The 12,227-nt window shown below is 49.2% G+C and overlaps 1 protein-coding gene across 1 annotated transcript in view; it reads left to right on the top strand.

Moving 5' to 3' along the window:
- The first annotated feature begins 9,087 nt into the window (after positions 1–9,087).
- The window catches only part of Col23a1 (collagen type XXIII alpha 1 chain), a 307,202-nt gene continuing 304,062 nt past the window's right edge, over positions 9,088–12,227 (top strand). The window contains exon 1 of the mRNA XM_052757961.1: positions 9,088–9,759. Coding sequence (XP_052613921.1) covers positions 9,499–9,759 — 261 coding nt within the window. The 5' untranslated portion in view covers positions 9,088–9,498. The remainder of the gene's footprint in view (positions 9,760–12,227) is intronic.

Below are 12,227 nucleotides of genomic sequence, written 5' to 3'. Positions count from 1 at the left end.
AGACTTAAATCTTAATTTTTCATTGCAGACCAATTTGAGATGTACCTGTCTATATTTCAAACCACAAATATGTGGGGCTTTCTTCTTCATGACAAGTAGTAAAGCCAGGTTGTACTATAGCTGTCTAGAGGCAGTTTTCCTAGTACAGTAGGGCTAGGAACTTCAAGGCTATAGCTCCATGTCAGAGAGTTCCACATGAAGCATATCTAGGCTTCCGTTGTAGTCCACATGTCAGCATGCATCACCTTCAGAACATTTCTAAAGTCACTGTTTAAAGTTAGTCCTGAAACTGGCATTGCTACACAATGTTTCCATTTTTTATTTTCCATCCCACTCTTCAGTCCGCTTCCTGTGCTTCCCCTAAGCCTGTCTTTCCCCAGCATGGGCTCCTGGGTCCCATCCTCAAAAACTTCTCATAGGCTGATCGTGATGTAAAAGGAAAGAAAGATGATCACATCTCTAAAAAGTTAATGGTTGCTTTGGGGAACTGGAGAGATGGCTCAGCAGTTGAGATCATGTACTGTTCTTAGAGAGGACCAGAGTTAGATTACCGGCCCTATATTAGGCAAACATAACTCCAGCTCTAGGAAATCCAAGAGCTGCTGTCTTCTGACATCTAGGCAGCTGCACTAATGTGCACATAACCACACATAATTAAAACAATGTCTCTAAATCCATTTCCTTTGAAAGTTAACAGTCTTCACAGGGTGTTTTGTGGTATTGTATTGCCCCAAATATTGTGCATGCTAATAAACTTACCTGGGATCAGAGACAGAACAGCCACAATATTAAACATAGAAGTTAGGCAGTGGTAACACACGCTTTTAATCCTAGCATTCCAGAGGCAGAAATCCATGTGTTCAAGGATGCAGCTAAGCAGCCTTTAATCCCAGAAAGCAAGCCTTTAATCCCAGGGAGTGGTGGTAGAAAGCAGAAAGGTATATAAGGCGTGAGGACCAGAAACTAAAGGCATTTGGCTGGTTAAGCATTCAGGCTTTTGAGCAGCAATTCAGCTGAGACCCATTCTGGATGAGGACTCAGAGGCCTCCAGTCTAAGGAGACAAGACCAGCTGAGGATCCGGCGAGGTGAGATAGCTGTGGCTTGTTCTGTCTCTCTGATCTACCAGCATTGACCCCAGTAACTGGCCTCGGGTATAATTAATAAGAACTCTTTAAGATTCATGCTACAGTGTTTTACTAACTTGTGTGCAAATTAACATTCGGAGTTACTGTAGGTAGAAATGAGTAGTGGTCAGGGTGTTCATTCTGGAAATGTGCTTTGCTGAGCATTACCTCCTCTGAGCTCTCAGCTGCCTGCTCCTACCTTCCTGTATTGGTGCACTCAAATTCTGGAAGGTTCACTGCTTTTCACAGTGTTTGCAACTTCAGCACTAAAAGGAAAAGGGCTTCGACTGGCAGATATATGAATGTGGATCATTTATAATGGAGGTAATTTTTTAAAATATTTTTAAGTCTGATTATTTTATACATGAGTATGATGATCATATCTCCCTAGTCCCTTCTTTTATCTCCCATTCCCTCTAGACTCCTTCCCTATATATTTTAGTTTTTTTAAGGAGGAATGTTATGCTCTTAAATGATGAAAGTTCTCTGATAGGACTGTACTTGAGTTATTGGGGGAGGCTGGTTCTTTATTAGTAATTTTTTTTCCATCTAAAAAAACTTTTTTAATGTAAGAATAGAATGAGTCCCCCTCCCTAAATATATAGCTCAGCTTCAAAATATTAAAACACTTGGCATTTTTTAAGTCAGTCTACTGCTCTGTTTAAATATAAATGTTAGATACCATAGTTCATAATTCTATATTTTAATAGACTTAAATATATGTGTGTGTATAATACTGCTATCATCAAACAGTTGTGTTTGGGCTGGCAAGGTAGCTTGGTGGCTAAAAGCATTTGCTGCCAAGCCTGACAACTGAGTCGTCATGCATGCCTTGGGCCCACACCCACCTCCAAACAAATAAATACAACAAAATCAGCAAAAAAAAAAAAAATCTGATGTTTAAGTCTAAGCTTGCCTCGAAATGTTATCTTATACTTGGGCTGTTATATTTACAGGACCCAGCCAGGATGACACATTGACAGCTCACTGGCCTTTGCCCTTCCCGAGTTTTGTTTTGTGGCTAAGGAACCATCATGCGTCCTTTAACTTACTTTAGGCTGTTTTTCATGACTTTTGGTGCCTTTTGTGATATGTGGCTGGTAACTAAGTGGCTATTCAGCCTTTGACAGCTCAGAGTGTGCATCCTCTTCAGCTGCATGTGGCAGCCTACCTCTTAGCACAAGAATGACAGGACAGTGAGACATGTCCTCCTCTGCTGGGCTTTGGTCTTCATGCATTCTATTCAGCCATATAAAGTCGTGCAAGGTGTCACTTTTTTTGTTTTAAGCCATTGAATTGTTTTAATGAGATAGCTTTGTTTTGAGACAAGGTCTTCCTCTAGCTCAGGATACCTCAAAATCCTCAGGGTGATCCTCCTGCCTCATTCATTGTGGGGCCAGAGCTTGTATGTCTAGATTTTTATAAGATGTGAATGTTTTGTTTTGGAGACAGGATATATAGTCCAGGGTGGCCTTGAACTTGATATGTAACCATAGTTAGCTTTGAACTCCTGATCTTTCTGTCCCACCTCCTAAGTGTGGGATCACAGGCCTGCATCCTCACCAGCCCAGCAAGGAGTCTTATGTTTATCCAGAGAGTTAGGGTTTCCTTTGTATAAGTTCATATTTCTAGTGTGGTTTTCCTTTTGCCCTGAGTTATGGCATTAACATTTCTCTTTACTGTGGCTGTGAGGATGACAATGAATTCTTTTAGCTTTTGTGTTTCTGAGAGCTTTCAACACCCTCCCCCCATGAGACAGTTTCATTAACCCATGCTGGCCTTGAAGCTTTCAACTCATGGTCTTCCTGCCTCAGCCTCATGAGTACTAGGATTACAGGTATGTATCATTGTCATTGTTGTCCTGCATTCAGGCTGGGTCTGGAGTTGTGTTGATGAAAATGGAAGAAGGTTCTCTACCCTGTATGTTGTATGTACTGTGTGGCCAGGAAACCTGCTATTTTGTTCCTTTGCATATGCTTTTCTTTTTTTCTAATTGCTTTTAAGTTGGTTTTTCTTTACCACTCAGTTGAAACAACCTTTAATGTGCCTTGTGTGGTTGTCTTCATTGCATAGCCCACCAATGCCCTTGGGCCAGAGGGTGTGGGGTTCCCTTGCTGTGGTATGCTTTGCCTTATTTCCTTGAGAGAGTCTTGTCACCAAACCTGGACCCCGTCTGACCTAGCCAACATGCCCTAGTAATCTTGTCTCTGCCCCACACAGTGCTCAAGTTATACCTGGCTTTTTATGTGGGTTCTAGGAACTCTTAACTCAGATCCCCATGCTTGCAAAGAGCAAGAACTCTTTCCCACTCTCTAGCCACCATCTAGTTTTGTAGGTTTGTAAGTGTTTTGCTTGTTTATATGTCTGTGCCCATGAAGCCAGAAGAAGGCATTGGATTCCCCGGAACTGGAGTTACAGATGATCATGAACCACTATGTGGGTGCTAGGAATTGAACCCATTTCTCTGCAAGAACAGCAAGTGTTCCTTTTCTTTCCTTATTTTAGGTTTATTATTTATTTCATTTGGGTTTTTCAAGACAAGGCTATTGGTGAATTTATTAAGGCCACTCCACGTAGTTAAAAGGAGATTTATTTAATGGCGTAACTTACAAATTAAGGAATAGGTAGGTCGCGGAGTCTGGGGAAGGTGTATCACAGTCCAGCGGTGTTCTCTGGAGCTCTGCTCGGTCCACCTCTCCAGTCCAGGGTCCCGCAACAGAGAGAGCGCCCGCCGATCCAGCTCTCGGGTCCCCAGGCGCCTCCCTTGGCCCCGCCTTGTAGGCGTGACATTGCCGAAGTCTCAATGGGGGTTGGAACTTCCAGATCAAAGCTGGAATGGCTACCCACTACATCTCCCCCTTTTTGTCTAAATAAGAAAGTTCTGACCTAATACAAGACTATATACAAAGGAATGGTTATCAAATATTGTCCAGGAATAATGAGGGATAATGACCTAGATAAGATGGAACTACAACCAATGCAAACAATATCAAGCAAGAAACACATACTAAAATCCAGGGCCTGCTGGCAACCTTGGCGGGCGGCAGCTGGAGGCAGGAGCCGGGATGGCGGGGAGCCGGATGGCGGGAGCCGGGATGGTGGGAGCCGGATGGCGGGAGCCGGGATGGTGGGAGCCTGATGGCGGGAGCCGGGATGGCGGGGAGCCGGATGGCGGGGAGCCGGATGGCGGGAGCCGGGATGGTGGGAGCCGGGGCCCGCACTCGGGGAGGAGGGGGATCGCCTCACTCACAGCGGTTTTTCGCTGGTCTGGGGGCTAAGCTAGGGAGCTGAGACCGGACTAGCTGCTCCCTTTTTCGGGAATGGAACCGTGTAGGCTTTCCCTGGTTCTATGGAACTCTGCAGGCGGGTTTAGGTACCCGCCAGCCGGGGAGGAGGCTGAGGGCGGGAGCCACCCAGGCCTTTGGAACTTGCCCCACGTGAGCGCCAGATATTGGTGAATTTATTAAGGCCACTCCACGTAGTTAAAAGGAGATTTATTTAATGGCGTAACTTACAAATTAAGGAATAGGTAGGTCGCGGAGTCTGGGGAAGGTGTATCACAGTCCAGCGGTGTTCTCTGGAGCTCTGCTCGGTCCACCTCTCCAGTCCAGGGTCCCGCAACAGAGAGAGCGCCCGCCGATCCAGCTCTCGGGTCCCCAGGCGCCTCCCTTGGCCCCGCCTTGTAGGCGTGACATTGCCGAAGTCTCAATGGGGGTTGGAACTTCCAGATCAAAGCTGGAATGGCTACCCACTACACAAGGCTTCTCTGTGTAGCCCTGGCTGTTCTGGAACTTACTCCGTAGACCAGGCTGACATTGAACTCTGCCTGCCTCTACCTCCCAAGTGCTAGGATTAAAGAGGTTTATTTATTCTTATTTTATGTATATCAATATTTTGTCTACATGTATGTCTGTATCATTGCTTGCAGTGCCCAAGGAGGTCAGAAGAGGGTGTTGTATTCCCCCAGAACTGGAATTACAGATGTTTGTGAGCCACCCTGTGGATGATGGGAATCAAACCTGGGTCCTCAAACAGCAGCAAGTGTTCTCAACTGCTCCGAGCCCAGAGTTGTGTTTTTTTGTTTTGTCTTTAAAATTTCAAATTTTCATCTTCTAGAATTTGTTTTGGGTCTTTTTTTAAAAGTATCTGTCATGGCTCCTTACCTTTAGTTCCTTGGGCATGAAGAATACAGTCCTAACTTTGATATCTTTGTTCACTAATTCTCTTGTCCCTGCCATTTCTGGATTGCTTGTGAGTAATTTCTCTTCTATTCATCTTCTCTGCTATATGGTTCAGGTAGTTTCCTGTTGTACCTTATTAGTCTGAATGTGCTTGTATTCCTTCACACTTCAGCCATTACATGCTTATTTGCATCAATTTGATCTTTTCAGGTTTTGGTTTTAAGCTTTTAAGCAAGACCTAGGTCAATGCTTAGTCTAGAGTTAGTTTTTCCGGGTCCGTGTCTGTCCCCGTCCCCGACCCCGTCCCCATCCCCCCATTCCCCCATCCCCTCCCCACCCACCCCCACCCCCGCATCAAAAAACATGAGTGCTCAATGACATCTGATCTATCAGGTTTTCTGTACTAGCCGGCAGGAAGACCCCCTAGCCTGTAGGGCTTGTTTGCATTTAGAATTCCAATCATCCTGATCTGTTTTCTTACTCACCGGGAGCCTAGATCTCCAGCCCTCTTCCCTGCAACTCCGAACTGCCTGCCCTAGCTAGACTACCAGAGCTGTAGGCCAGCTCTGGCTGAGGCCCTCTTCTTGCACTGTGGCCTGGGAAGTCTCCACAGTCCTTGAGTTCCCTGTTACCCATCTCCCAAGGCTCACCATCCTTTCTGATGCTGATGTCCCGTGCCTTGCAATGTGCCATGTAGTTTTACTGGTTTTTGAACAGAGTAAAGCTAGCTGGTCCCCATTAGCTTTTTTAAAAAGCTGAAAACAGAGGATCTGAAGAGTAAGTAGCTTGCTTCAGTTGTACTGTCAGCTGGTAGACCAGGACAAGAGTCACTGAGTGAAGACCTGGTGACTTTTCTTCAGTGACAATCTCGCCATGTAATTGTCTCTTAAAACCTTAGAACTTAATTTAAACTTTGGGAGGATGTGGCTGGAAATACACAAAACCCTGCAACCTTGAGCAACATTGTGAACACATTCAGACCCTTTGGTTGTCTGTGTTACCTAGGAGCATCAACTGGGGGAAGGTATTGCACTTTTCTGTTCCAGTTACAATTCGGCGAAGTGGTATGGTCAAGCGGCCCATGTATCTCCCTGCCCCAGTGTGGAATTGCAGTACTCCCTGGTGGTCGGGCTCAGTTACTCCTTCAGCCTCCTGAACAGAATTCAGAGTGGGAGGCAGCAAGACAGAGCTCACAATTCATGGGTCCCTTGCTCCCTTGGCATGCATAGCCCAGAGATTCGAGAAGAGCAAATGCCAGGTCTTTGTAACTGTGAAGTTGGGTCACATGTGATGGCTGATAGTGCCATTCTTGCTTCTACCCCTAGGTTCTTTGACGCATATGTTCTTATTAAGAACACAGCATCACAGAGAGGTACCCTGCTTAATCATGTACCACATCCCAAAACTGCACCCTTCTGAGTTATTTCATCAGCGCCTCAAAGGCAGCTCCAGTATTCCAAGACTGACTCCTTCAGCCAGTGAGTTCATGGTCATGGACTCACCCCACTTCTTTGGCTAATAAGTAGATAGCTTGATTGGGTGTGTGGTATTAGATTTCATACCTATGGGTTGCCTGATATGTGAACATTGTGCAAGTGGCTGAGACTCTGTAAATTGGAAAAACAGCCCATAACTGGAATAGTTATCCCTGTGAGGGACAGACCCCTGGCTCTTCCTTTACTGGGAGAGTCCAAAGTAATCCAGGTGGCCAGTTGGTCCCCAAGGAGTGCCATGCAGGGGTATATCACTGTCAGGCTGACACTCAGAGGCAGCAGTAGCTCGACTGAATGCATGAGGGGTTGGGTACATACCTGACCTCTGTCTGCTTTTTGTGGGACTGCCCTCTGTACGGCTCTTACTGGGCTCCTGATCTTTAGGTTTGGTCAATGGGGGTCTCTAGCAGGAGAGGGACATAATTTCTTCTTCCAGCCTCTTCTCCCACCAAGCCATGGTTCACAAAGGCTGTGTCCTCAGCCAAAGGTCACAGCTCCTGCTGAGCAGACAACTTCTCAGAGTCCCAGACTTTCCACAGGCTGCCCAGCAGGCTTCTGTCACCTGTTCAGCTAGGGATAATGGCTTCCCATGAGTGTGAGCCTGAGAGTGCTCCCCCTGCACCCCCATCCCCTGCTGGCTTCCCTCCTTGCCACTGTAAAGCCTGTCTGCAGTCAAGCTGGCTTCAATCACCTGTTCTGAGGGTGCCGCCTTTTCCTTCTAGGACCCCAACTGGCAACAAGTAACAGTGTTTTCTAGATTCTTGCTTTTCCAATTGAGAACTGCAGACAGTAAACTTATTTTTTTGTCTTAATTTACTTACCAAGTGTTTATTGAGCGTGGACTATGGGCCAGATAGTGTTCTGTAAAAAGACAGTGGAGGAGAAAACAAGGGGATACAGTTAAAAGGTAACTAGGGACAGATGTCCCCATCCCCTAGTTAATAATGAAGGGGCCTGAGGATGGGGCCACCTTAGATTGGGCAGGCTGGGACAGGCTCTGGAAACCTTGACTTCAAGATTAGGAGCTTGCTCTTCACAGTCTGAGAGGAAGCTAATCCACATAGCTGATAAGAATAAAGGCCTGGGGAGCAATGAGCTTGGCCTGTTCAATACACAGAAGCTTCTAGAACGTCAGGACCCATTAACACTAACACTGGTAGGAAGTGGGGAATTACCTTTTAATGAGAATGAGTGTTAACTTGTAATACAGTGTTGGCCTCTTTTCGGAGACTTCAGTAGGCTGCCGGGTTTGCTTAACAAGTGGTTTGCAGAGTATTTATTGGGCACACACTCAATTTTCTCACTGGGCCAAGAATGTATAATCACTACCAGGAACTCACTTTACCTGAGGCCACAGCTAGGAAGCTGTTGGAAATTGCACCCTTGCTTCATTTCAGTTCAGTGGGTCTCGAGGGCAGGGTGCTTTCCCTCTGAATTAAGGGAGTACAAGTTTTGCTGGGGGTTGGGGGGCGGAGTTCAAAAGTCTTAACAAATACAGAATGGATAATGTAGGCACAGGAATTAAGCAGACAACCACAGGAGATTCAGGTGGCAAGTCTTCATCTAAAAACCATCACAGTTGCCCGTTACCAGGTTCACGATTGGCTGTTCTCAAATGGGTATCACAGGAACTAATGCAACAATTACTTGAGACCTGTTTTGACCTATAAATATACCTTAGGGCCCCCGACAGCTAAAACCTAGGTTCCAGCTTCAGCCTCTCTGGCCACCATGTTAATGGATGGCTTTCTCTTTGGCCCCTGTTGGTGTCCTGATATCACTGTAGTTAAGTCAGTATGGTGCATTCCAGATTTCGGTTTTGTCCAAGTTTTTCCCTGCAGAATTCAAGTTCTACAAAGTTTGGAGCTCCTTTCCCTTTTATTTTCGTCTGCTTCCCGAACTAAACGCTCCCTCTGGGTCAACTCCCTCCAAAGTGTGACCATGTCTGTCTAGTGTCCATGCCTGACATTATAAGTGGTGAGGGCATTGACTGTAAGAGGTGTCTGCTTCTTTCCCTCCGTTTCTTCCCTTCTTCTTTTCCCTAGTTATTCTCCTTATTTCTCTTTCCTTCCTCCTTCCTCCTTCCTCTTCTCGCGTGCTCTCTCCCCACCCCCCCCCCCCATCCTTTTTTTTTTCTTCCTCTATTTCTCATTCTCTTTGGTTCTCTACCAAGTCTTTCCGTGCCCACATGCAGGGGTCGCTTTCGGCCACCAAGCGGCGCTCAGCGACCGTCTAGGACGGACTTCTAACTTTCCCACAGGGTTCCAGGTTTTGGTTCGCAAGTGTCAGAAAGGTCAATCCACAAGTTTGGGGGTCGCTCCTAGGACACGAACCGCGCCGCAGCCTCAGGAGGGCTGCAGGAGAGCCGAGACCAGGCGCGTCTGGCCCCCTCGGGTGGCAGCGACCGGGCACAGAGGCTCGCGCGCTGGGAGCAGCGTGGCGAGGACCCGGAGCCAGGGAGCCGGTGAGCGCCGGGGGCCCCCGCCCTCCCCGACCGGCCGCTCCTCCCCTGGGTGGGTCCCCGCGCCTTTTCTGGCGGGGTCTATTTGCATAGAGGGAACTGCCCGCAGTGGCCGCTGCGTTGGAGCGGGCGGCGAGGGGGGCGTGAGCGATCCGCGGCCGCCGGGACGCCGATCCCCGCAGCCGCCGACCTGGATTCGCCCCGGGCCGCAGCGCCGACGCAGAACCGGCTGGACGCTATGGGCGCGGGCGAGCGCCCGGCGGGCGGGGGAGGCGTGCAGGACCCCCGCGCGGGCTGCGGGGCCCGGGTGCTGGGCGCGCTGTGCCTGCTGCTGTCGGTGGGCTCGGCCGCTGCCTGCCTGCTGCTGGGCGCCCAGGCGGCCGCACTGCACGGCCGAGTGGCGGCGCTGGAGCAGGAACGCGAGCTGTGGCGGCGTGCGGGGCCGTCCGGAGCCCTGACCACCTGGGCCGAAACGCACCTGGAGCGCCTGCTGCAGGAGGTGAGGCCGGGGGATGGTACGCTACGCGCGGGGTTGTGGGGCTGCGGGAGCGGCGTGATCGTCACCCCTAGGAACGGGGCTCACCCAGTGGATTGCACTGGGGTCGCTGGTCGTGAGGTGTCCTGCCGTCCGGCTCCAGTGCCAGGACTTGCTTCTGTAGGAAAAAGCATCCAAAGGGGCCGTTTAGGGGACACTCAGGAGCGGGGGTAAGGTAAGACCTTGGAGTAACAGTCCTGAGCGCTGCGTTTCTACTGAAGTGTGCGCTCAGACCCACCGCCTCCTGCCTGCTCCCGGCGCCCGAGATACTAATGAGGCTCGTGCGTCCCCAAGCTTGCTCAGCCTGTAACAGCCCGGATCCATCAAGGCTCGGGCCAGCCCTCCCTCGGTGCCCGAGAGGTTTGGCTCGGAGCGGCTCTGACTTGGAAGTGCTGTGTTCTCAAGCTGTCCCACTCAAACCGCACATCTGCACAGCGAGGACGGACGCAGCTGAGCTGCCTCTGTGTGCATTTGTCTGTTGCGATCGCCACAGCGCACTCCAGAGCGTCTTTGATTTGTTTTCTGAGAGTTAAGACTGCTGTTGCGAGCGGGGTTTGGTGGCTCATCGTAATCCCAGAATTTGGGAGGCTAGAGGCTGGTTTAAGCTGTGTGTGTGTGTGTGTGTGTGTGTGTGTGTGTGTGTGTGTGTGTGTGTGTGTGTGTGTGTGTGTGTAAGATCCAGGTCCAGCCTGGGCTACAGAGTAAGACTTAAAAAGAACAGCAGCAGCAGAGCATAAGTGGGGCACGCCTCTAACCCCAGCATTTGGAGGCAGAGGCAGACGGATTTCTGAGTTTGAGGCCAGCCTGTGCAGGACAGCCAGAGCTATATAGTGAGACCTTGTCTCGAGGGGAAAAAAAAAAAAGATGGTCACTTTATGCTGGGACCTCTGAACCTCCGCATCCGATACGTTGGGCAGAACCTCTCCCTTTTGTGCAGCAAGCCTCTTTCCTGTAGAGCTATGGCAGACACCAGCACACTAGTCAGAGTTTTTCTTGGCTCTGCTTCCCTTGTGGGAATGGTTATCCTCCTCCTGGGGGGAGGTGGCTGCCTCAGATCTAAAGAGGTGGGGATGTGGGGGGGGAGGGGTCACTCCTGAGCACAGTAGAAAATAAACCTTGCTTCATGGTGGAGGAAGCAAGAGGACAGGTGAGCTACCTACCACCCATTCCTAAGCGGTGCCCATCTGTGATCTTTGTTACTACACTGAGCCGCGCAGGGCTGGGGGTGTAGGTCAGTGGTAGAGGCTTGCTTAGCACGTTCAAGGCCTTGGGTTGCACCCCTGGAATCGGATACATATATTGGGCCATATATATCGAGCTCGAGTGTACCCGAGATGGGGTGAATTTGAGATCTCAAAGGGAATGGAAGAACTCTAGAATTAACCTTCCTGTTCCCCACAGTTCCTTTTTAGCCTCTTTAATAAGCCAACGTTACCTCTCCTGCTTGGTTCTCGGCAAAATTGCTGCTTCCTGAATGATTTCCTCTTTCCCTTCTTGAAGTGCCTGCAGAAGGCAGAGCCCAGCCGGCACACTATGGCAGTAGTTTCATAATTGCCGCCATTATCCTCTGCCAACCCCCTAGAGACCGGGGTGTTGAAGAGCTGCTTCGTGGAGAGCCAGTTACTTTCTACCTGTGAATACCACGCTGTCCTTTTCCCCCCTCTTCTTCCTCTCCCTTCTCTTTTCCCAGTTCTTTCCTCTTCCTTCTCATCCTTGTCTCTCCTTTTCCTTCCTGCTATCACGCTATCACCCTTCCTTCTCTTTTTCATCTCACATCATTTTTCAGATAGAGTCTTGCTAGATTGTCCAGGCTTGCCTGGGACTCACTATGTAGCCCAGGCTGGCCTCAAATTTGCAGTGATCCTCCTGCCTCTGTCTCCAGAGTGCTGAGATTACAGGCATGGACCACCATGCCCAGCCTCATACTTTTTTCCCCCTTTGCTGAGACAGGGTCTTTCTTGTTATGTAGTCCTGGCTGGCCTTGAACTCAATACTGGCTTCCTACTCTGGACTTTAAAGGCAAAAGAAAAAAATTCAGGCCCTGAGATCCCCACCCCTACCCATTGAGAACCGCTGTACCCTTCAACACATGGTGCTGTGGCTATGTATCCATGTTCTGAGGCACTGTGATGCTCCAAGTGTAGACTGTGGGGATTGGAGTGTAGACGGGCTCCTTTTCCTTCCGGGAAGAGTCAGAGACGACCCAGCTCCAACACTTCAGGGTTGTTTTCTGCTGCGGGTCTCTCTGTCTCTAGTGACAAGGCCCCACTCTTCCTGAGTGCCGTTCGGTTCCTGCTGCTTGTTAAATGTTTCTGGGTGGGGAATGCACACACTGATCAGGATGGGAGATCTTGGGAGGCACTTTATGGGGAGCCCACAGTTGGCTAGACCTCAATGTGTAGATAGTTTTTCTAACCATTCGGTATGGAGGA

This window comes from Peromyscus californicus, unplaced genomic scaffold (genome assembly GCF_007827085.1).
Source record: "Peromyscus californicus insignis strain IS unplaced genomic scaffold, ASM782708v3 Scaffold_3__1_contigs__length_106647218, whole genome shotgun sequence".
Taxonomy (NCBI): Eukaryota; Metazoa; Chordata; class Mammalia; order Rodentia; family Cricetidae; genus Peromyscus; species Peromyscus californicus.
This window is presented reverse-complemented; position numbering and strand designations above follow the sequence as displayed.